General features: G+C 37.3%; 1 protein-coding gene across 3 annotated transcripts in view; it reads left to right on the top strand.

Annotated features, from left to right (window-relative positions):
- Positions 1–27073, top strand: part of LOC144468085 (semaphorin-1A) — a 678833-nt gene that overhangs the window by 638475 nt on the left and 13285 nt on the right. For all 3 annotated transcript variants that reach the window (XM_078177255.1, XM_078177256.1, XM_078177254.1), the window contains 4 exons: positions 18426–18774; positions 19204–19286; positions 19368–19466; positions 21020–21304. In XM_078177255.1, the coding sequence (XP_078033381.1) occupies positions 18426–18774; positions 19204–19286; positions 19368–19466; positions 21020–21304 (816 nt within the window). The remainder of the gene's footprint in view (positions 1–18425; positions 18775–19203; positions 19287–19367; positions 19467–21019; positions 21305–27073) is intronic.

Raw genomic sequence — 27073 nt, 5'->3', positions numbered from 1 at the left:
CCTTCGACACTCGGCGCTCGCGCGGGTTCTAATGAGCTGTTACCCGAGCATGTTGCGCACTCTTGGGGGTTTTTGCTCGTTCCCCGGGGAAGATGCCTTTGGCTTCATTTGTTATGGGCTTCCGAAGCTTCGCCGTGAAATATGATAGGTGTGTCAAGTATATTAGGAGTCCGAGGTGTTTTATTAGATCGCCGGATATAATGAGTATCGTCCTTAAACTGTGTAAACGGGACACGTTGCTTTCGTCTGATTATGCTGCCCGCCTCTTTGCGAAATTATAGCGAAACGAGTGGATGGAGTTTTAAACGAGATGAAAATTGAAGAGATTTAACCTTGAGGGATTTCCGTGAGGTTGGTCTCTATCGTTCGCGTAATATTTGCATTCTTAACTCCGACGCTATCGTTGCTCTGTCGTAAATAAATAAAATATATCATTATAATCGGATATATAATAAATATTATATTGTGCTTAGAATTTATTTATATTTGCTGTATTTAAGTTATGAATTTAAGTTTGAAATATTTAGAACTGTTAAAAGCACGAGCACTACATGAAACAATTTGAGATAAAATAATTTTCATTCTTAAGTTCTTAGTATGAAGTAAAAACTAGACGAAGGTGAACAAATATAATCATAAATTTTTTATCATAACTTCAATACTTGAAATGAAAAGTTCAAATAAAAAAGAACATACTATAAATTAGATTCATATATTATAGATTTGTATGTAATTTATATGTAATTTGTTTCGTACATATCTATAAAGAAGAACTACATTTTAATAGTTCATTTAATTTATTTGAGTTTATAAATAAGTCACTATTTTTGGTTTCTATATAAACAAACAAATACCAAATGATTTTGTATTTAGATAACAAATTAACGACAAAATTAAGAAGTATGTTAAGATGCTTAAATAAAGTATAATAGTGGAAAAGGATCTAATTGTCATAGCGTAACTGATTGCTACGGATCAATTTGTACTACATAATTTGGTAAGTGGTAATTACCAGGAGCCGAGGAATGCAAGACCACCCATACTTCATAACGCTGGGCTGTCAAGCGTAGGTACTGGAATTTGCACGACTTTCAATGATATCCCTGAACTTATTTCATTTATAATATCCGACCAGTCGTCACCTTGGAGCACAGAAAAACGTGGACACGGTTGAGAAGCCAAGCAGCATATGTCCGTTTGTTCCTGTATCATTATCAACTTACGGCGTAGACGGGATTATGTCAGTCGTTTTAGCTGCCGACTCGACTGCAACTAAATAGTTATCGTAATTTGCTAGGTATTTTTTGAGAAGTGATTTTTTTTTAAAGGCAACTTTTACCTTCGACCTTGCGCAATTCATTTAATATCCGCACCGTTAAATCACCCTGATCGTTTCTGTCATTTGATATTATCATTTTTAACGAGTCATCTAGTTCCACCTAACCTTATCCTATGCAATATTTCATTTGTAACGTAATAAATTAATAAAAGAATGATGATATTAAATAAAAATTATTTAATACATAATTGGAATTATCGTGAACGCAATTTACAAATTCATTTATTTATTTTCTAATAATCCATTATAGCAATAGTAACATAATTTTGGACGCAATAAAAGCCAATAAGAAGCGTGAACGTCATGGTAATTTGTTTTATAACGATTCGAAGAATAGTGTTTAAACATTTAAATATGGAGAGGCCGCGTCGCCCGTCAAACACGAGCTTCGGCGCAAAAAATGTTTGCGGGCAAGACTCGGCGCTTCCACTCTAAGGGGTTAATTATCGAAGATAACCTTCGAACTCGGATAAACATTATAATTTTACTTTTCGTAGAACGACGTGTATTTGCATAAAGATCCGCAGGCTAATAGTGATATTTAATAATGAAGTCGCAAGTCCACGCGTTGGCCAACCGTGAAAGGTTAAGATCGAACGATAACATCACCGATGTTTTACCGTGGTGTAAAAGAAGGAAGATTCACGGGGAGCAACACAAACACAGTAGAACGTAGAATAACGATAGATCGTGCGGTCGAACGTGAGAGGGCTAATGCAGAACACGACTTTATAAGATATTTTCAGACCGACATAATACTCGGTCCCCGGAGGGTTAATCTCGCTAATCGTGCTTGCAAGCCATTTATCAGCCCCTTAATTACTGCTCGTCGATTTTTAATCATCATTAGGGGCAGCGTCCTCGTATAAGGCGGTAACGCTAATAATAGATAATCCATGGGATGCCGGGCACCAGTGGTAACCCGGGATCAAGAAATCGGGATCGATACGGGATTAAACATTCAATCGCGAAAGCGGGCCGCACGGTATATATCAATGTGTCGATACGGGGTTGGGATCGCCGCGTGAATGCGCCCCCTGTACGTATAAGGGGCTATGGAAATATCGTTCGTGCAAGAAGCGTAAAACTAACGGCGCAGTTTCCAGTTAAGCTCAACACGCCGGAAGAATTTTCCGAAATTTACTTCTGCACTTTACATACGAATGAAGCTGTTCTACCTGGACTGCGAAACGAGGACCGGCAAAAGGGGGAAAAGCGAAATAAAGAGATTGTTAGTACACCGGCGCATGTACAATGGCTGGAACTTCGTTATTTATTGACCGTTACTCGTGCGGAAACCGTGGGGGGCATTGCCGAATGCATACTTATCGAGCGCCGTTCGTTTTCCCGTTCAAAGATCCCCAATATGTTCCGAGGAAAATTTTAGGGGCCGGACCGAGTCCACGCACTATCGATAGAAAATCGAAGAAGATCGCCCGGAAAATCGGGACGTAAGTGGTTCGCCGGAAACGTGATCGATTTCCATCGAGCTCTGCATTCTTAATTGCGAGGCAGCTCTACGTGGATAAACTGAGGAGCATCTCTAGCTGCCCTCCGGGTACCGCTCCCGAGAAGATTGTACAGATTTATGCGTTTCTATAGGAAAGTAATCTCGAAAAAAATTATAACATTTCTTCAGTTCGGTTTCATTTCATTCTTAATGTACTCCTCGCGGTTACGCGCAGAAGGAAGGTCATTTTAACTTTGAAAGCAGTTTTTGAACCCTCATTCTCGACCACATTTTTCCAACTTGATAATTCGTATCGAATGGACATCATTGTAAAAAATTAATATAAGAAGTGAATATATTTAAACAGTACTCTTCTCACATAGAACGAAAGGATGCACCGGACAAACAATAACAGAATCTCGGCATAAATCATTCCATAATAGGAAATTTTATTATTTCCTATCTTTGTACTGAAAATGTTTTTCTTTATCACCGTTTGTGTAGCCACCATTGTCATAGGTAGATTATTTCTGTCACAAGGCTGTCTTCTTTCTAGAAGAGATATTTTTATAAAATATGTATATGGTTAATTTAAAGGAGCGCGCAACTTTCCTGTGGAAAACGTTTTACTAATTACAGAAACGATAATTTTTAACATTATTGCGGCAACGCAACGCGCCGCCGAGAAACAGGTTAATGAAGAGCTATGGGAACCGTAATTTAATCCGTAAATGAAAGAAAAGACTTACAAAGACGTGAAATAGTACAAACGCCGTGCAACCGTTTTACGGAATTCGATAATTACAAAATAATGCCGGCCTGCCCACGGTAACGCGCAATTAATATTCGGAAAGCACGGTTTCATACAATTCTGTATTGAGAAATTACAAATACGCTATTCAAATACGAAGAAATATTACGGTCGATCCGCGAGACTCGTCAGAACGTACGGACAAGCTTTCATGCGATCCGGCTGCAATAAAAAAAAAAATTTTTGCCTCTGAAACGCGCTTAATAAAAGTGCACTTTATGATGCATTAACTTTTACGCGGCGGCCATCGAAATTAATCTGTTTTCCTTCTGAAAATTGCGAAACAGATAACTGAACAAACGATACACTACGCTCCAGCGTGATTAAAAGCTGCGCCGCAGGCACGCTGCAATCGATTCCTAATTTCTCTTTGAACGCGTGCCTGCCTATCGCCGGTCTCAGTTCTCGAAACCCTTCAAATCACGAGACTCGCAAATCCAAATTTCTGCTGTTTTTAATTCATCTGTAATTTCCCATTTGTCATCTATTTGAAATCTTTGCTGGTAATTGGACAGTTCGAAAGCCAATCATTAAGTCCGTTAACCTTAAAATTTATATGAACAAAGTAAATTAACTGTAAAAGAGTAACAGTATCGTTAATAATGTAAAGGAAAATTTGTATAATAATTACAAAAAATGACTATTAATATTTAATTATTTTATTTCTTCTTCTTTATTTTGCTTAAAAATAGACCATATTTATTTATCGACTGTATTTCTAAATAAAATTATTGATAAATGCAGACATTAAATTAATTCTGTATGTTTCACTAATTTTTAATATATGGTTAATTACAACACGGTACTTTTCAGGAGACACTTTTCTTTTAGTTGTTCATTATTGAATAAACATGAAAATTATATACGATGCTTTTAACTCTAGCATTTACATCAATCGCAGCTAGGATATCGTTTTTAAGAAAATTGTTCGTTGCTCGCGTAACCATGAGAACGATTTTCATAAAAATTTTCCACTTGCCCGACATGGTTGCAAAGTTTCCTCGCCGCGAGCCACAGACCAGGATTCAGTTTTCTTGGAGTTTTCGAAAATGGCATTTCACGTCAAGCAGTATACGTACACATTGAGAAGTTACTTGGACAAGGGTCTTTCCGCATTGCTTGCTATTCTCGAATCGTTTCTCTGAATTCCCCTGTCTGGCTACTAACTTTAATAGAAGTCGAAAGAGTGCGCTAATTACTCCTCTAAAGTATATTACGGTTTTATTACTTGAAATAATAAAATGTTTTTCTCACCCGGATCTACATTTACCAACGACAGTCTAGACATTGCTGTATGATTAATTTTAGCTTCGAAGTGATTGAAATAATTCGCGGAGAATTTAATACTGATAATAAAACTGTGCATTCTATAAATGACATAATAAATAAGAGAAAATGGTAAAAATTTTGAGAGATACACTATAGTTCTTTATTACTCTTTACAGTTCAAAAAAGGAAGATAGATAATTTATTTAAATATCTGGCTTTTATTAACTGCAATTTTGTTAGAAAATAAATCTTTATTTTACATCAATATCTACAGTTTACTGATAACACTTGTCTTTTAGATTCTTGGCATTGTATATCTATATATGTATAATACTTAATTATTTAACATATAGAAACAATGAAAAACGTGTTCAGGAACGTTAAGAGACCCTTGTAATAATATTGAATAACCAATTACGTCGGCGATCCTCCATTTTATTTATCTGTACACTCGAATCAATGATCACTTAATTAATGCTGCCGGAGTTCTTTCAATTAAATGGCGCATAAATCATTCCTCTTTTCCGACTGCTGATATAATTTCAATTTAAATATTCATTCGTAGACCGCAATCTTTTCTTCTCGCATCATACTACTAAATTAAATCTTCCGCAGGGGCTGGCGAAGAAAATGGAAAGATCAGAGATAAATTTAACTTCGTTCCTTCGTTTTCCTCTCCGCCTAACCAAAAGTCAATGTAAGGGAATTAGAATCACATCCTCGGAGTAATTAAACCCAGCTAGCCCGCACAAAGAAGAGCTCCATTAAGGACCGAAACCGCTATTCTTGACAAAGAGATGTTTGGTTCGACCAATCCAACGTGAAAGGTCAATATTATTTAAATACAAAAGGCGTTGTAGAATGTCTCTAACCGCTTTAATTATTATTCTTTAATCTCTCCGATATTAAATTGTATTAATTGTTGTCTTTCCAATACACCGATTAAGTTCTTCAAATTGAATACCTCTCTTTATCCTCCAGTGTAATTAAAATAATATAAAGTAAATTATTCGCTACTGTATTAATATCTGTTCATTTCAATCTCCGTCGATCTATTACACGTCGAATTTCGAGGTCACCGAATAAGCCTATTCCTTAAACGAAACTGAAATTACATAACACAATTTCAATTATAACAGTATCGTTCCTTGCTAATCCGAACTACTATTCACCCCCAACGGTTTCATTGGTTCATTTTGTGGTTACCGGACAATCCCATTACCTACATTTCCCTGTGTACTCGACAAACTAATAGCAAGGGTTGACGTCGTAGCGTGAATTTAAGCATCCGGTTAGTATAGACTGCAATGGAATATGGGAGATTTTATTAATTGTCATCTGAATCGACTCATAGGAATGGTTAAGGAAAAATCATTAATTATATAATTTCTAAATTTCGGTACGTGCGCATAGTTTATTATACACTGTGGAATTGCACGAATTTATGACAAAAATGGATGAGCAAAATAAATTTGCTATATCACATCTCAAAGTAGTTCCGAAAGTATCTTCGTTTACACTTAAAAAGCTATTAAAACTGTAAGTATCGTAGGTATCGTGAAAGGATCGTTGTGAATTAATTACATTGAGTATTGTCTGAACTTAAGCAAAAATTATTCACGTCAGCGTTAGTATTCTCGAGTGACTTTCTAAATACTTGAGATCAGTAAACCTATTTTAGATTTTGAATTAAAATAGCTCCTAGCAGGAAGAGTTAATTAGAACGTATTCTACTATGTTGGCGGAAATGCTAAAGCATTAAGTTCGAAAAGCTGCTTCAAAAACACGTTCCTGAAAAAAAAGTAGAGATTGAAATCGACCTAGACACAGCGAACGTTGGAGTTTGCTTCCCGGTGGTTGGCCCGTTTAATTGAATACCTTCTACTACAGACAGGGCCCCGCGCGAAGTCTACCGCAGTAAACGAGGAGGGCGCCTTCTACCAAATTACCCTATTCGTCAATATACTCAAAGGCCTCTTTTACAGTCCGCTTCCAATAGGGAAACCGATCTCGAGCAGCTATCGATGCTCATAAAGCCTATCTTGCTTTCAAAGAAAGCCGAGCCATTCGAACTTATCTGCCAGAAAGCCAGCCCGCGACAAGGGCTCATGGATCAACGGTATTCCCTCGATTAAACTTCCCTACGGCCGGATTCGAGCCACCGCATCACTTTCCACGCGAACCCCTCGTTTTATACGGCGCGGCCGACGGGTTTACAGAAAAAGAAAGGCGGTCCGGATGGTCGTCGTCGGTAATACACCCGAAGGGAAGAAAAAGCGAGGAGATCTGCGATCCGCGTGTCGCGCTCGGATCAACCGAAGATCTTGGCCCGGCCGAGGAAAGCCAAAGCCCCACGGTCGGGTTCGGCAAATTTGACGAACATCCCTCGGCTAGCCTTTGTCGCACCGATAGGACGAATCGGTGAAAGATAGTTGATCCTGATCGAGAATAAAGGCGAAGGGAGTTTCCGGAAATTTTTCCGCGCTCCAAACTATGCACTTTGTGTCGGTCAAATGCTCGTACCTGTATTACCTTAAAGTTAAACTACTTATCACTTTTATACAATTTATCAAATATTTATACCATTTCTATTTATACCATTGTTCGATAAATCGATATTTGAGAAAACGTCATCAATTTTGTTTACCGTGGTAATAAATTGCAATATTTGAAAAGAATTTGTCAGTCGTTGTCTATTAAACTAATATCTCTAACGTTCTAGCATAATACAGATCGCTTGACCCAAATATAAAAAAGACTTTTATAATATAGATGCAGTTTTTAAAAGCTTTACGAATACCTTGTACACGGGCTGTAAGTCCTTGCAATCCAAGCTAGCTGAAAGCTTCTTTGCAAAGTTCTCGCGACGAATCAATGGGTAACATTTTTAATCCGCCAATTAGGTGCAATCGTCTTTGGGAACTGACACGAAGTTTATAACTAGGAATTACATAAATTGTGGATGGTATTAATGTGACGAAGTTGCGTCACTTTCGAAGTGGGCGCATAGCAACGTAGAAAAAGAATACGCCCATGTTTGAAGTATTGTCAACTATATATATTTAAATATAGTTGTATAAATACTGTTTTACAATACTATTTTATTGGCACGATTTATAACTCTTTAAGGCACAGGATTTCAGGAAATAAATAGACCCATGTGGCATAGAAATTTTGTCGCGTTTTTAATTAAACCAAATTGGTATCTTTTTATTGAAAGGGTATAAATACATAAACAAATAATAATTCAATTAAATTTGTAGAATAAGACTGAATTTATAGAATGAGACTTAAATAGTCCCATCATGCATTACTGTACATTAAAAAGGTGGAACATTTTTAATCCTACCGTGCCCCAATGAGTTAAATAACGATTTACTGGGTAAATTTACACGAACAACGATGTATAAATAACGATTTTTATAAATCGTGCCTATTTATACCTATTTAAGAAATCATCCGATGTCCGCTTCCACGTGTCTTTCGGGGACACCCTGTAGAATAAAAGTCATCCATATGACTTTGTACACGTGAGTTTACATTCGCATACATAGGAGGATTAGGAAGATGGGGATAAAGTTCAGTTAACTAGACACAGCTACAATTTAGTTCACATAAATGGAGTTCGTGTAAACGGAGTTCCTCTGTACAGATTAGTCGCGTATAATTACTGTTTTATCATTTCCCGTCGGTTATCTAAATAAAAAGCAGCTCATTTCGCTCAGGAAAAATTAGCTCATTTTACTCAACAAAAAGCAGCTTGTTGTTCTCCTACATTGATCTTACAATACACACTGGTTCGTCGATTAACGCGGAGTATTTGTTTCGCATAGTTTTCTTTACGCGGCTAGAAATAGCGTAAATGGAGTCTGCCAGCATAAAAGAAAAATTACGGAAGAGGCGAGCCTGTGTACATGTTACAAAAATATTTATTCCACGCGTTCGTACAGGAACGACGTCGTTAGAAAATTCCGGGATATCGATTTATATTAGAAGATGACGTTATCGACGTCGTACTCGAATGCATTTGGGCTTTTCGTTTCATTTGGTTTGGAGTATTGTTCCTATTGTTCGATATATTCGGCAATGGTGTATATGAAATGATATCGATAAATGGTATTTACTAGATTTGTGTGTTTTTTATCTGTAAGTATCCTGTTAACGCTCGAACGACGGACCTGTTTGATAAAAATACAATCCAGTATATTTAGGATCATTTACGATTTTATTTTTCAATTTTCTTCGAAATATTCTTTGATAATAACTGTATATAACTGAAATTATAGTTATTATAATTAATATATTAAAATAAAAATGGCAACATAAATACAATCGTTTCATCGTTAAAAAGTTATAGATGTTAGTTATCGTTATCTTTTTCTATAGCCTTTAATAAAACTTGTGAAAATTTCAATTAATTAATTAAAACAAGATATCTGTTGAAAAAATTACTAAATAAAACAACAAATAATCCCAAGCATATACAGTTATATTTTTATTAAAAAGGTCCGCCGTTCGAATATCAATTGTTAAAAACTGGAGGTTCGAATAACAATATTTCTACTCGTAGTTTAAACAGACCTGAGCGTCGTTGAGTGTTGAAAAAGACATCATTTACCGCGTGTACCGAAATAGATTGACCGTAAATCGAGGGGCAAGCCTAAATTGATTCCGCAATCAAATCAATTAATTTATCCGTATTTTCAACGGAGAAGTGAAAACAGAAGAAACTCGGGTGTCTCGTTCGACTTTGTGAACTCTAGACACCCCCCGAGCTACCAGCTCGGTAATGTAAGACCGCCACGTAGGAAAAACAGACGAGCGTTTGCTTGCTCTTTCAACGCTTTTATTCCCCTTGCTTCCCGCCTTTCCCTCGTTCGCTCCTTTTACCCCAATGAGACTGTTTTCGCGATCGTGTGTAGTGCTCCGCCATTTATTAAAGTAAGGCACCACCTGCCCGTAAACACCGCGGTGTTTCTGAAACGGTGGTGTTCCGAGAACAACCGATATATTCATCCCAGATTCCCGTTTTATTCGTCTAATATACTCGCACAATTAAGAAACTATCCCAGACTTTACGTTCCTCTATTCATCCGCAGTTTCTTCCCACGAGTTTCGTTCGTCCGCGATCCGTTGCGAAGCGACAACGATTCAATTATTTATACAAGCAATAATAGGTGGACTGAACATTTTTATGGAGTTTCTATTTTTATACGTTATTTTACAGAAATTATAGCGAGAAAAATGTTTCCCCCGCCTGCCGGTCTTTCTGGAAAATGTCTGCGCTAGCTAATAAGTTTTATGATAGTTAATATATATTTAATAAGTTTCTAGTATTTCTAGTTAGTTTCTAGTATTTTTAACATTTTAAACATTGACAATTAGAAGAATTGTTCCGAAATAATTAATAACATGTCGATCAGTATAATGTTAACTTACGTGCAAATATTAGAGTTAGCACCTAGATTAATTTTCTAATTAGTGAACGATACTATTCGCGAACCCGTTAACTTAATTGTTTTCCTACAATTAAATTGAGACAATTTTAAACTCTGGAGATAGTTCTGAGCAATCCGCGGGACGAATGTAAACTTGGACTTTCAACTATTTCGACTCTTCGACCAAATAGTTACACGTCGGCCACTGCCACAGCAGAACACAGTATTAACATGTGTGCACAATAGTAATGCCGCTATGTGTGAACGCAGCGGAATTTTGCTGAAACATGTATAATCAAGTAAAATGCGCAGTGCTAGGTATTGCCACCCGCATAAACGTTTAAAACACTTTCTTATTTGAACGAGATCGAAATATCTCCGGGCGCACTTTCTTCAAAATGTTTTTCTCATACTGTGAATAGAAGAATTTTTCTTAATTAAAACTGGTTTATGTTTCACTTTTTTTTAGAATATTTTAATATTAACCATATATACCTGTACACTTGCTATATCTAGCGTTTAAATGCGTGGTTAACAGTTAATACAGATTCAATGTAAATAATTTTATTCTTATGGAAATATGGTCTCAATTCATTACATTTAAATAATAATTATTATGCGAAATTCTCACATTTCAACAATGAGATGCACAAGTTGGGAAACTTCTAAGTTAAAATTAATAAACGCGAACAGTGAATTTCCGTGGTGAATATTATATACTTGCAGTAATAATAATCTTTTCCAAGTTAATCATTTTGTATATCGTATTCTCCTTTTTATATTCCAAACTAACTGTTTCGTATATTGATTTACTTATTTGTAATATAGTTACCTGTAATAAAATTAACCATATATAACTCAGTGTATCATTGATGTCACATTTACAGTCTTATCGTGCATATTTTGCAGAAAGATCAGAATTTCGTAAAAAATGGTATTTGTACATTACAAACTCATTGAGAGAATTATTTCGAATCAAATGGATAATATGTTGATTACAAATGAACGTCATTCAAAAAAATATATCAAATTTTCACTACTAATTAAAAAATCCAGCATTTCATAAGCGCTAACCTAATAGAAAACTAATTTGGCATGCGAAAGCTGTAGTAGAGCAACGATCTTCAAATTCCAAAGTTAATCCGATACCTGAATGTCTATAAAGCTCGGGCTGCTAAATTATTTAATTAAGTAAAATCATCCCCCCATTGCCGCCCCGCCGTCGGATAGTGTATTAAGAGAACGTTACAAATAACTTCGGTGCATCCGGAATGTCTCCGTCGCGCCGGAAGTTTGTCGACTAACACGCGAAGATTTTCTGAAGGCTCGTCTATATTCGTCCCCGTCGTATTGGCGTGGACTTTTAGCGTCGGGCATTCGACCAGAGTAAAAACATTTTGTTACGTAACATTGGGTCGGAAACTCGTGCGGACGTTTAGAGAGCACCGACTTGGAAAGCATATTTCGAAAAGAAAAAGTTCCCGCCGAGATTCCAAAAGAAAACACTTACGCGGCGAACTTCCGTGTCAACTTTCTTCCCGCATCGGCGGCATGTGGATTCAATCTCAGAGAAACGTTCTCGGATTCCATTTTAGTTTACCGCGGCTAAATATTCTGTGAATAATGTAATCTTACCTTCGTACGTACCGCGTTCCGGCTTGTATGATCCTCGGTTGCATATCTCATTTTACGTTCTCTCTGAAACGCGGAACTTCAGATTTATTGTATATTGTACAATTTTTCAGATATTCTTTTAGCTCGCCCACCGTTTTACAAAAGAAGCGGCGTGAGCAATAACGCCCGTCCCTCGAGCTACGCAAATTTTCGTTACACATATTTGTATTACGCTAATGAAAATCATGTAAATAGAACTTATATGTATGAAAATAAAAATATTGGAAATATATGTTAGTATACATTTTATAAATACTTACGTATTTGTTGCACATAGCTTAACCCTTTGCACTCCGTTGTCCCCTCTCAGGGGACATCGTAATTCTAGTATATGACTAAACATTAAATTTTATTAGCGATTTGCAACTATTTCTCGATGTCTACAAAATCATATAAATCGAATATTATTTTAATAATATTATATATACATATACACATATATAACGTATACTATATAATAATATAATTGTTCATATGCGCTGGCAGGTAACATCCATGATGGCGCGGAGTGCAAAGAGTTAACAAAAAAAATATACTTCGTGCTGTTTCATATTGATTTTGGCATCGCAGTCAACCATACCATTTTAATTGGCACGAAGTTATCCTGAAATATTTAACTTGAAATATTTAGAAGTTCGACTTCAGTTTCATCGTTGATATCAACTTTGTCGCGTAGATTCTTCTCAATATTTCCTTTCACTTTTTGCAATTTCACTGATATCTGTTACAACGATAAATTTTGTGAAAATTTGTAGGCTTCGTTGAAACACCGTAATCGACTTTACTACTCTAGTCTTGTTTGAATGGAATAAGAATCTATGTTATCAAGAACTATCCGTCAAATACGGTACAACATTAAAACTTGTTATCTGAGAAAATCGTGCATGCAACATGAACCCTTTCGAGGTCCCCATTCAATTAGCGAAGCATTTTAAAAGCTCGTCTTGGCAACATATGTATGTAAGCGCTTTCTCAGCACCACTCTGTCTATTCACTTCGTCGAGTGTTTACGTGATCAAAGATCCGCAGCTTTATTAAAGCAAGCACTGTATTTACTAGAAACTGCGCTCGTAAGCGCGATGGCGCCACTGAAGTGTCGTGCCCGTTTTAACGAAACGAACAACAATTTGCACTCGGAAAGTGGTTACACTTCCGCTCCCTTGATCATCTCTACCGGTGCACCTTCAAATTTTCCGGCGAATCGTAATTACTTGATTCTCCTTTCACCCTTCTGGCCGCCTCCTGTAGAAGACACCGCACTTCTAGTTTGTATTCAGCCTGTTGTTCCAATTACTTTTGTCCAAAAGTCAAATTATCGTGAATGAGACGATCCGTTAATGAATAGAGAACTTCTCCGTTAAGAATTATTTGCTGAACGTTCGGCATTCGAAATTGTTTGAATTACAAAGTCTCGGAATACGTCGAATCGTACGGAAACATTTTCTGCTGATATAACTTATTCGATTAATGTTTTTCTTCGACTACCATAATATTAGGTGAAGTAAAAAGTTTTGAGCCTTCTTCGTTAGATGGCCTTAGTGAGCCACATCTCACGATGTATGTATACTATACGTTGCATCTTGTCATTCGATACGGTGATTTAAAGGCGATATAACGCTTCGAAAAAAGTTCTGTGACAGTGTTTTGTTTAGCGAATCCAGTTGTGCGTTAGAGCGTCCCAAAATGTAGGTAAAGAAAGAGAAAATTCGATACATTCTTCAGTACCACTACGACCAAGGGGATAAAGCGAAGCAAGCGGTCAAACAAATTTGTGCTGTTTATGGACCCAATACAGTATCGAATTCAACAGCAAAGCGGTGGTTCCAACACTTCCGTTCTGGTAATATGGACGTCGAAACTGAGACACGCTCTGGTAAGCCACTCGTCGAAATTGTTGATAAAATCATGGAAATAGTCCAGTCAGAACGACATGGGAGCACTTATTTCATTGTCCGGGAACTGAAGATTAGTCAGAAAATCGTTTGGTACCATTTGCATAAGGCTGGTTTCAAGAAGAAGCTCGATGTATGGATGCCACACGAATTAACGCAAAAGAACTTTTTCGAACGAATTGATACCTGCGATTCTTTGCTGAAACTGGGGATAAAAAATGATTCACATACGAAAACAACAAGTGACAAAGATCGTGGTCCAAGGACATATACTGTCAACAACTGACTAGATTGAAGCAGGCGATCGATGAGAAGCGTCCAGAATTGGCCAACAGGAAGGGCGTTGTATTCCAACAAGACAACGCCAGGCCGCACACATCTTTAACGATGTGCCAAAAGCTCCGAGAGCTTGGATGGGAAGTTATATCGCACCCGCCGTATAGACCAGATCTGGCACCAAGCGATTATCACCTGTTCAAGCATTTAAACAATTTTCTTGGTGGTGAAAAACTGGCTTTAAGAGAGGCTTGTGGAAATGAGCTGGTCAAGTTTTTTCCCAATAGGGACGACGATTTCTTTAATCGCAGAATTATTAAATTGACATAAAAATGGACAAAAATCGTCGAACAGAATAGCGCATATTTGATCTAAATCTGATCACTCTAACTTTGTTAATTTCATCGTCGAAATAAAGAGAAAAGAGGCTCAAAAACTTTTTACTTCACCTAACATAATTTAAAAAATCAACGATGCAGGTGTTATGCATTTATTTTGAAAATTAGTTAATCAATTACGAAACAATAAAAACATTTAAATAATTGAAAATACTGTTGACAACTTTGAACTCATTAAGATTTTTGAGAAACGAAATAAATATCTATGTAGATCTTGTGTCTTGTAATTTATGTAGACAATCTTCGTTCTGCATAAACATCCGTAGGATAATCATACAACTTTAAATTCGTAGCTTTCGTCTTGTTGATCAAGATTATTTAATTCTACCTTATTTTTGTGACTGCTAAAATAGTGATGTGTTAATTGCAAGTACAGATGAAACCTACGCGAACGATAAACATATTAGATGGAACAATTGGATAAAAAATATTGTACACATGCAAAAATCCCTGATTCTAATTGAAAGAAATTCCGAACTTCGCCGCTCGATTTCTTGATCCGATAAAACCTGGAACGTCGCTCCTCAGAAGTAACTTCCAGGAAAATTAGCCCAGTCTTCGCCGAAGGTTTACTGCTAGCAGTAAACTCTTAATCCCTACACAGCAAAAATTGAGAAATTTGTAAACATGACGGTTAACGACCAATAGCCGTTGTAAAAGAACGTGGCCGGTTCGAAGAGAACAAACTGAATTTCCACGGAGAAAAACCAGTGCCGCTTCACTTTAGAATCGAGGACAAATTGTTGTAGACGTGCAACCGTTATGTTTTTCCCGGGATTTACCTTAACCATAGTTTAAATTCTTCTTTTTATTGTCCTTAGGTACTTGTCAAGATTGCAAAGTTTTCAATTCGAAACTTCGAGCAACTAAATTGAAAAGCAATTGTTCCGTTCTATGAAAACTCCGTTATCCGAACACATTTTATCTCTCTATTAGTTCGGATACGGGAATCGCCGCTGTAACCAGATGATTGATTTTCGTTCGTGACCGGCAACGACTTTGAGAATTTCATCCGCTGTTTTATGGAACACGAATTATCCTTTCTGCGCCCCGCTAATGTCTCTGAAGAATGGCTACATTAATGGTTTCTCGGTTCGCTCGTGCGGAATTAACGAGAGATTGACGGAAAACTTCCACCGCGTGTTCTTTCGCCGCCTCCATTCAGTCCTTCTCCCGGCCGGATTATGCTTCTTTAACGTTATTGTTCCCGAGGAATTTTTAATATTAATGTCCATTAGCGGCGCCACCGGGTGAGACCGAGCGATCCGCAACGACCTGTGATTTAAAAGCCGACGGCCAAGATACGGACTCGCGTCACACGATCTATGGATTCAGGTCGAATTTGAATTTCAAATGACATCGAGTTCTTTGTGAAATCGAGCCTTATTTTTGTCTGGGGACTCGTTTCGCGATCCTCTTTAATGTTATATACCGATCCTGTATTTTACAACGATTGCTCTCTCTCGGTTTGATAACGTGCCAATCTATTCCTCTGCGTTTCTCTTTGACCGGTGCCCATCGATTGCAATTTTATTTCGATATTTTTTATTGATGTGCTCCTCTTTTAAGCTCACTTCCAATATGTCAAATGCGGAACGTTCGTATTGCTTTTGTGGAAATGGAAACAAGGATCCACGACGTCGGACGCTAACAGATATAATTTCAAATTTTCGACCTCGTCAGGAATCATTGCGATGGAAACCCTATAAATTATTGATGCTGTTCCGAAGCATTTAGTTGTTTAACGAACGTGCTTTTTCAGAATACGAAGGTGATAGCAATTTTGCATTCTCTGCGCGAAGCATTCATGCATATTGAAGTGAAGGTTGGTAGCATGGAACACCTGATTTCAAATGCTTGCCAAGAGTGGAGATCTTTTTTACAGGAACCTACGTGATACTTGCACAGTTGACTTTTAAAAATTGCATGTATCCTGCAACTATGATAAAATGAACTGAAAAGAAATAAGAATCGGTATTCTGTTCTTTTACATGTAATTTTTGCGAACTAGTTTTAAAAGCTCCAAAACAAACACATTTATTGACGTATTATCTGACAATATTATTTATCTGTAATTAATCATTTGGCTTATAAAGGATGATAATTCTCAATACGAAAATTCAGAAATCTCAATAAACAAGATCTAATTTAGAAAAAAGAGACTTACTTTACGTATCGCGTGATACACGATTTGTTAATTGTTTATACGATTGGAAAACGCTGTAAACAAATATTCGATATTTCTTTTTACTTTCAGTAATAGCATCGTAACGGAAGACAACCTTTTTAAAATCGTATTCCATTTACCAGCGATAATTGTATATTCAATAAAATCTGCCTAACGAATCGTAACGACGAATACAATTATCGATAATATCCCCTGCAAGGGAATACTGTAACCGTGGTGATTTTATCGTTCCCACATTTAAATTACTAATTTTCAAAGCATCGATGCTCCGCCAGTCCGGGGAAATAAAATTTATCCACTTTATAATGCGTCAGCTAATGAAATATTACGGGCCATTTTCAATTAAATCCCACACCTGAAAATGTTATTAACACTTTACGTGCAAGAAGAGGTGCGTTCACCACAAAAAGGGCATATCCCCTCACTCTGTCGCAGTGTGTGCGCACGGCTTAATTGATATTACACCATAGCGTAACGTCATTCGGTCCATTATGCCGGAGCTAGCCGCTCGGATTAATATTAACACCTTATTATAACTGCCGTGGAATTAACATTACAGTCTCGCGCGTATAAGCCGTATTTAAACAACTATTGTCCCAAAGATAGCGATTCTACTCGGCAAGAAAACAGCGTCGTGCTCTTGGAGCTCTAATATCCTCCAAAATGAATATTAAAGAAGGAATTGTATTAGATGCTGGCACAGAAAATTATGCTATAAAAAGACCGCGCTCTTTGCAAATTCTTTACATTATTATTATTTTTTTGGAAATTGAGAAGAAAAGCTTTTTCTTGTATTAGTTAACAATAAGTTATAAATTATAGTTACTAGTTTTTGATATAAGTAAATCAGCAGTGGACGCTCGATAAAATATTAAAACGCATAATGTGGACGACATTAATACTATTAGTATTATAATTTCATAATAAAATGATGCTGTGACGCTATTAGTGAACTTTTAGAGGAATATAATTCCTTTCACAGCTTTTATGATTCGGACTTAAAATGCGTGAATAATTTATTAGGCGGGACGGAAAATTTATATTTTCGTATGCACAATCTTACTCTGATAACTAAATACTGTGGACGAAATAATATGATTTCTTTTCGATTTAAAAGAAATCAACAATGACAATATAAAATAGATTTTACGTGATACATTGGAATCAAAATTAAGAAATCAACGCGAAGGTATGACAATAAGTAACATGATCCGTTTGTAAGTTTTAAAAACATTATCAAATGAAATGTATGGAACTCGAACAACATCGTCCATAGACACGTATGAGAAATAATTTTATTTGATTAAAAAGTTAATGTTCGATCCGCGAATGTCATTATTTCATTGAAACGTTCAATATTCATATCTATTAACAAACAGCAAGCAATGATCCCATAACGATATCCATTATTACTTTCATTTTCACCGAGTACACGTGCAATCATATATATGAAATTTAAACTGCACTGTCATTTTACTAAAACCATACCGAATTTCGCACGGAATAAATAACCATAATTTCCTTAATCGATGAATTCCCATCGCAACCAGTGGAGGATTACAGTTCATCAGCCCAGCCCCGTCCAGCATTAACGCGAGCACGATAATGTAGTAAAATAGAAGGGATCTATATTACGCAACTTACGACTATATTACGATCCGTATTAATCAACTTCCAATTATTTAAACAGAATCGACCAGCGACGTCACGGAGGGCTTTTACGCCGGTGAACGCGCACGACTTGTTTACGGTGTGTTCACAACCCCCGTGAACTCGATCGGCGGTTCGGCCGTCTGCGCGTTCTCCATGAAGAACGTCCTCGATGTCTTCCAAGGTGCGTTCAAGGAACAAGAAACCATAAACAGCAATTGGCTGCGAGTACTTCCGGAAAAGGTGCCCGAACCGCGGCCCGGTGCATGCGTAAACGACTCCAGAACGCTTCCAGACGTGACCGTGAACTTCGTGAAAGCACACCCCCTCATGGACGACGCGGTTCAGTCCTTCTTCGCGTTCCCTGTGATAACCAAAGTCAGCTTCAAGTAAGTCACGCTATTTTCATCGATCACTTTTCGCAATTTTTGCTAAATACAGTGGGCCGCATTAATATTCGGACATCATATTTGAGAAATTTTTACCCCGTATCTTTCCTGTTTGCTGAATTAATAAATTTATAGGTTTTTAATAAGTCAGAACAGTTACTTTAGTTTCTACAAACATAAGTTTTATTTACATAATTTGTATAGTTTTATTATTAATTGATATTAAATGTGCTCACTTTTGACGTCGCAATAATATAATATTCGGACACTTTACACATTATTATTAGTGAAATAATAATTCTCATTCGATGTAAATGGGTATAGAAAGAATAGAAATCCATGTAAAACTTGTTTCGCCGCGTAAAATCGCACGAAAACAATGTTTCTCTCTATTTCAAGGAATAATTAAGCCATACGTTGCGCGTGCAGTTACAGATTTACCAAAGTCGCTGTAGATGCTCAGGTAAAGGCACTGGATGGTAAGGCCTACGACATCCTCTACATAGGAACAGGTGAGCACTCATAACCACGTCCCATGACGGACGGAAACCCCGGCGAGAATAAAATTAACATAATATTGTAATCTTACGTAGACGACGGTCGGATTCTCAAAGCGTTGAACACTCGCGCGCCCGATTCTCTGAACAACGTCGGCCAAGTTATCGTGAGCGACGTTCAGGTGCTGAAATACGGTAAGCATACCAAAAATTTCGGTAAGCGTGGCAACAATTCCGCTAACAAAACGTATAAATTTCCATTATGCGGCGGAAAATTTTCAGCGACTCCTTCTCCGCAAAGAAAAACTGAGACTTCATAAAGCTCGATGTTCGATTGTACGCATCCGATAACCGTCGACCCAATTACAATGCAAAACAGGGAAATTTCGGAACGGCGGACGTTCGTTCGTTCGTTCGTTCAGCAGAGCCACAAATCTAAATTTCAATCCTCAAGAATTTAATTAACCTGCTTTGTATATGCGCGATCGCGTGACGCGCCATTCGATTTTACCCGCATAATTTTTCTCCCGGCTTTCCCCATACCGCGTCCCCCCCTCCGTTTTCCTGTCTCATTCTGTCGTTGACTTTCGACGGCCCCGGTGACGGGGGGACTAGAAAAAAAAAATCGAAAAAAAAAAAATAGTAAAGCACACCGTTTGCTCTCCGACCCGTTCGATGAACTGTCACGGACTTGCAAGCAAATATTCGATTATTTGTGTGATTTATTCTGCTGCGCGCGTCGCGTCGGCCGCGAGCCACGGCAAAAATTTACGTTTGACGTGACGAAGCAAGCGATTCAAGCAAACTAAATGCAGATTTCGACGTCGACGTTTCGGACTGTTTAATGGAAAACTGGGATTGAACGAGGAAATTGGATTGACGAAATGAGTACAAGCGAATGGAAAAGAATGGAATCGATTGCCGGGGATTTTTTGGAAACGCCAAATTATTTAATATTATACCTGCCGCTGTGGAGGCTGGGCTTAAACTCGGGTGCACGATACACGGGAAATAGCTAAATTATTGTAGTTTACCATCGGACGTTTAACGAATTTCCCGAAAAATACATATTAAGGTAACTTGTTTCTGTATAGTTTAATTTCACGAATTGTGGCAAATTGTCGCTGTATGTAATTGCAAATAATTATGTAGGATATATAGAAACAACAGATATATTTATGAAAACACAATTCCTATTGCGCTATGTTTTAGAGAGCTGAAGCAGGAACAAGTTCTCTTTTCTACCTTTTTATTTTATTAATATACAGCAATATTTGGTAGTATTTACACTAGATATAATATTTTCACAAAAATCATAATTTTAAAACGCTATATTCAAAAACAGGACTCGTATAAAACTCATTAAAATTCGTTTAACAAGAAATCATTAATAATTTTGTGTACACTTTATAATTCACACAAAGTACAATGATCTGTCCAGTAAATAAACATGTTTGTCAAAATAATCGTCATTTTAACACGAATAAAATTTTTAAAAAGAAATATTTTATTTTATAAGATGCATGCATGATCTGAACTAAATATTTATTTACTATTTACCATTTACGATTCTATTTTACCCAACTATGATTATTACTTAAACGAATGGTAAACGGCTCGCTTCTAGTTAATAAGACATTTCAGAAGCTAGACGCGCATTTTAGCAGGACGTCTTTCGCCGAAGACGTTGACAGACACGCGCGTCGATTGCTGGTGAAAGTTCTAACGTAAATTTTCGTCGCGTTCAGGACAAGCGATCAAGGACCTGTTGGTGGTCCATCTGGCAGGTGAGGCGAGTAAATTGGTGGTGTTCGCCGACTCCGAGATCCGTGCGGTCCCTCTTCACCATTGCGATGCTCCGGCGGCGTCCACGTGCGGGGCATGCGTGGCTCTTCAAGATCCCCATTGCGCCTGGGACGTGACGAAAAATCTGTGCGTGGCCGTCGCCACCAAACTCCACGACAGCGACGCCGACAAGACCCTGTTCCAGGACGTCACGAACGGGAAGCACAAGGGCTGCGGCTACGAACTAGGTAACTATCCCCAAAACGCACTGCACTCGTTAGATTCTCTCTATGCTGTATTAATTCCCGTAGAAACTATGAAACGTTGTACGACGCACACTTGTCGCTCGCTTGGATTCTCTTCTTTCGTTCTCCAAACTCTGATGCAACGTTCTCCTTAAACAAATACCATTTCTCCAAATACTTTACTGTGACCGTTCAGTCGGCTCGACAGTTTTAGCTTTAGCGGATGCTACTCGCGGCACAGTACTGCAGCTCGCACCAATGATTGTTCTGTTTACATGATATTCGCATCGAATGAAACACGAATTCCAACGAGAAGCCAATACGCTGTTCGCGGTGCGACGATGTTGTTCAGATGTATTATGACATCTATCATGGGCAGCTTTTGTCGCTAAGATACACCGCCGCACAAAAATATTTTATTGCTCCTTTCAGCTGTTCGATCTTCTTGCGAGAAATTCGAGATCTTAAAAATTAAATGAAGTCTTTGTCGCAAATTTTATGGCGGCTCTTCATAAGCAATCATTTTTGAAGGGTGGAGTATCTGTGAACACTGAAAGAAGGATTTAAATTTATATCTTCACCATATGAAACTAATGAAATTATGGACAATCTAGTAACACTGAAGGACTTCTTAATGGTCCTAATGAACGCATCGATCCAATAATCGAATACTCAATTTGCAGTACAATTAACAGTAATTGGAATCTAGATTCTACTACCGAAGAAAATAGTGCTTGTAATTTAATGATAGTTGGAAACGATTACGAATCGAGAGCAGAAAATATTCGTAAACAAATTGAGCCGTCTAAAAGACAATAGGAAGTAATATAGCCTGCGGTTTTATAGCTTGATAAGACTATAACAAAGAACTAGAAAAAAATTCAATGAACTCGAGCAGAGTTTCTGCTTTTTACTCGAGACATGTCACGGCTACTAATCGCATAAAGACGTTTCAATTTACTTGGAGACGCTTCAGAGAAGTTTCTATTTTTGTTAAACAGTCTAGTGGAGAGATTAGTGTAGACCGAACTCGATTTTCAGATCAACGAGACCAGAAAATAAAGCATTGTTACTGCGACAAAGCCGCCCCCGGAGTTCGATGTTAAAACTTACGGTTTAGTTTCGAAGACAATTAGACGAAACACAATGCGTCGAGTTGAAATAGATCATCGAAGCTCCGGATCTTAGATGCAACGTTCCCCGGAACCCCATATACCTCCTCGTTAGAACAATCCGTAACCGGAGGACTCGAAATTTTCCTTCGGCGACGGCAACCTGTATTCCGGAACGTCGCGAGTTTCCCGTTACGCGGAACATTTCGTACAAGCTTTAGTTAACTCTGTCCCGATCTAAGAAATTGCGTGTCTTGACACAAGTCGGGCCGGAGTAATCCGAACAGGAAATTCCGCGAAGTATTCGTATTCCCGGTAGTTCGTTCGGTTCGAACGAAACCCGCGCACGATACACCGCGACAGATCATCCGGAGGCTTTATTTGGTTCAACGGTCCTGCCGATATACCGTGCATATATCAGATTTTTTCAGTATGTACAGTCAAAATATGTACAGTCATCTATCTTGCCTACTTTTTCGGATATTTAAGCGAAAGCCGAAGTTTTGTCACGCTTTTAGAAAGAATGATTAAGTATTTTGGGGTAAGTCTGTCAATTGCTGCGTTTTTATAATATTTCTGCTTGTATTTAAAAACATTATCGAATACAAGATTGAATTTTTTAACGACTCGTTTCTATTTGCGTACGCTCTAACTGGCTTAAGATTTTGTTTTATTACTGAACATTTTCGTAGCATACCACGTGTTACATGTAACCTTACTTTCTTGGTCCGTTGAATAATATCGTGAGTCAATACTTATAAATAATCCTATAATAATAATGTAGAAACAAGAAATATCTCGTATTAAATTATTTAGTATAATTTATTATGTATGTTTATTGAAACATATTTTGCAACATATTTATTTATTGAAATATATATAATAAATTATACTGAATAATTTGATATGAAATATTTCATGTTTTTACAATTTTATTATAGGATTACTTGCCTAGAAATGATCACAGTAGTTGAAGCAAAGTAATTCTATCAGTGTACAGAAATTGACACAGTAATTAACTTTACATCTTTTTAACGGCATAGTAACACGCTCACAAACTATTTTATATGTTTTGTGTTCTTAATATATTTGCAAAATACGATAGCGAAGTTTGTTTACCTATTACATTATCACTCTTTACATAGAAATTTATTCGTTTCCTTAATAATTTTAAAGAATTAACAATATTGCAATAATATTTTGTTTAAATGATTTTGCTATATTGTATTTGATCTAAGTACTAATTTTTGTCATGAATGCATAAAATCCGCAGTCTACTTATAAGATAGCCAGTGATTTACTATACGAATTGTTTGAGCTTCGCCAGTTTTATGTGGTTCCCTGCTCACGCGTTGCAGGTATGCTCGGAAAACAAACACCTGCGAGAATTCGCGCGCTTTCCGCGATTAGTTTCATGGCTCGCTCGAGGAACTCCAGGTTCAGTGGAAAATTATCATACCAGAATCTGGATCATAATTCATACCAAAGAATTTTCTGTGACCCCTGCCGCGCTAGATTTGTATTATTCCATGTTATGCTATATTTGTTTATATTTATAGAAATGTTGAATTGTGAATTTCCATGCAAAATTCGACTTTTATAATAGAGGACTGCACATCTCAGGTAAAATAATTTTCCTTAGCCTATTTCAATTATAATCACAGCACAAATTGAGACTATTGATATTATAGGAAAAACAAAATATTATTTTGCCAATTGCTTCTTTAAATAATTTATTAAAACACGGAAAGAATTCCCACCAATTCAGCTTCAGTCATTTCTCATTTCAAATTCTGCCTCTTGTATTTGCATTTATTACAACAAGATATGTAAGTCATTTTACAAACGATTGTGAAGTTGGCACCAGTTGCTCTTATTAATACGAGATATCTGGTTTGAGTTAAAAAAAAAAAGAAGAGAACTTTAGGAACTTCATACTCTCTTGGGATAACGACTCTGTAAAGAACTTTGATAATTTTGTAGAAGAGCGGTTTTCAAAAAGGAAAGGATACTTTACGAACACGGGGTATTTTAAGTACTTCACTGTTACAGGCTTAAAGTTTCATTATTGCTGTGACACCAGCGTAATACTAACCGAACTTTGAAGAATGCCAGTCCATTTATCGAAGTTAATTATATAATAAGCTCGAATCGTCCGAAACTAAAACCTGTTATCTTCGCCTTAAGCTTGAAATTAAATCCGTCACTTATTGCACAGTAAATTTTCTCTGGAATTTGCTCATTAAACGGCTGGAATTCTGGTTGGCTCACGAATTACTTGAAAAATGTTGGACTCCGAATAAAATAACAGAGTTTCGGACGTAGATGATTCATATTAAACTGAATAAAAAGCTCTTGGTGTCGACGGAAATACTAAAATTAATGTTATCTGACCTGGTGTTCAATGTTGTTTATGCGAATAACCTGTTTTCCATTACTTATTACCTGTAATAGAATAACTATCCAGAGATTCTTGATTTTTTGCTTTAAACTTTTGATTTTTCAAAATACATTCAAAATTTCGCTCGTTTATAACATTATATTCACTTATCACTTTATTCACTTATCGATCGATAATATAAAAAAACATTTTGTAATTAGACCGCGAATTTTACGTATTTATGGCAAAATTGAATAATTGAAATATAGAAAAAACTTTAATAAGAGTGTTATATCATTCTCAACTTATCTAAATTAAGAAAAGAAGCATTTAATTATTTTCAGTCTTGAAAAATTTGTATTATTATTTTTTATTATTTTTTCTGTTCTTATCGATAGTCAGAAGGAATGGCTTGAAAGGTCAAGCGAACGAAAACGTTCTCTGTCTATCCTATTTTCCGTATGATAGACCCTGAAAACGTATATTCTGCGTGAGCGCAGACTTCTGATCACAAATGTTCCAGCACCTTTCACAATTTATTACACACTTCGTAGCGGCGCAAAGGTTGTAAATATATTTTTCTAAAAATTTATTTCGCCCAGGAACATGAAGGATACAGGAAAAGAAGGGTAACGCGTCCTTTCGAAGGTATTCATTTCGAAGATGGCAGTACTTGCCGCCGGCCCGTTCCGCTACAAACTTCGCATTTTTACGCGATCCAAGGTGCGAAAGGATCTTATAAACTTCAGCATATTCATATTTCATGGGGGTTATCAGCCGCCATCAATTTTCCGGTATAATCAAATTCGCATCGGGCACTCGCGCTCGTCGGCCGAGACCGAGGGAACGCAACGTGTATGCCGTATCGGTGCATCAAAACCGTTTATATACGCGTTTCCCTCGGCCACGGGACCATAACGGCTACTTAGTCGCTCCGCGGAGCATTTCGATCTTCCTTTTTCACACTTTTTTTCGCGTCGAATGCTAACTTCTTATGACTTCCGCGATTAATGAGTGAAAATTGTACCGCAGGTTTGTCCGGTAAGCGTTCGGCCATTTTGAAAATCTTGGGACACTCCTCGCAGTGTCAAACGTAATCTCGCGTCACTCTGTTATTGAAAATGTGCCATTTTTTCGTCGATTACTGTTTCTTTTTGTACACAGTGTAAAGTCCATTTCTACTTTGCGTGCACATAACCTAACAAAAGAGTTCAACCAATGTTTTTGAATTTAAATCAGGCTTGCTAAATGTTTTAATACCATCAATTAATAATTTGTATTTATATTAAAAATCTAATAGAATTAAAATTGTTGCTTTCTATAGAAATTTCTATTTGACGTTCCATTCTTTAGTTGACCAATTAGAAGAATTTTGAAATAATTAATTCAGGAACTTAATGGCAGAATAACGTTTATTTGTTACTCGAATATTTGCTTTTTTTCAAATTCAATATTTTCGATGGTGTCCAGAAAATTTAAATTTCCTGAACATCAATATCTCTCGAAATGAACTATAATTTTACCATATTAATCAACTTACGTCCAAGATTAAGTATGAATGATACGATAAAATGACGTAAAACCGTATCGACAAAAGGTCCTAATCGTTACCACGTAGGATGAACGTTGCCCCGAAAGAAGTAGGTTCATAAATATTTCAAAAGAAATTGATACACAAGAATCTGAGCAGATACGGTGAAAAAATCGCCGGGAGCATCCGCCATGAGACGGTTAAGAAGCGATTTACTGCCACCGGCCATAGATTGTAAAGCCATCGGTAAAAATGTGAATTTGCATAAGCGTCCGCAATTTAGCTGTCGAGTATCGATACCGCTTGTACTCGGAGCTATCACTGTCGAATAGCTCATTGTCAGCTCCGCATATTGTGCCATCAGCGATTCACTTTTTTCGATTAGACAAGCTCGGGGGGCATGTACGCGCGATAGCCGGCTATCGGGCCAATGTAAATGTATCCTGGAATCGATTTATGACATTCGACACAGTGCACAACATCGTCACGGTCCGTACAACGTGGCTACGGTGTTGGGTGGTGGTGGATCCATGGGTGGGGATAAATTGGAATTTATGTATCGGTTTATGTCGTCTGATACGCTACCAGCGTATACGACGCGCAGGGCCGTATTGGCGAAAGTCGTCGCCGAGATCAGACGGTGATCGGTCCTTTAAGGAGCGATGCCAAAAGCGGTTGTCGCTGGGAATCGATTCCAGCCCCCCGATCGAAGCTGAAGTGCTCGGGAACTTAGGGGATGCTGCTGGTAG

Source organism: Augochlora pura, chromosome 3 (genome assembly GCF_028453695.1).
Source record: "Augochlora pura isolate Apur16 chromosome 3, APUR_v2.2.1, whole genome shotgun sequence".
Taxonomy (NCBI): domain Eukaryota; kingdom Metazoa; phylum Arthropoda; class Insecta; order Hymenoptera; family Halictidae; genus Augochlora; species Augochlora pura.
This window is presented reverse-complemented; position numbering and strand designations above follow the sequence as displayed.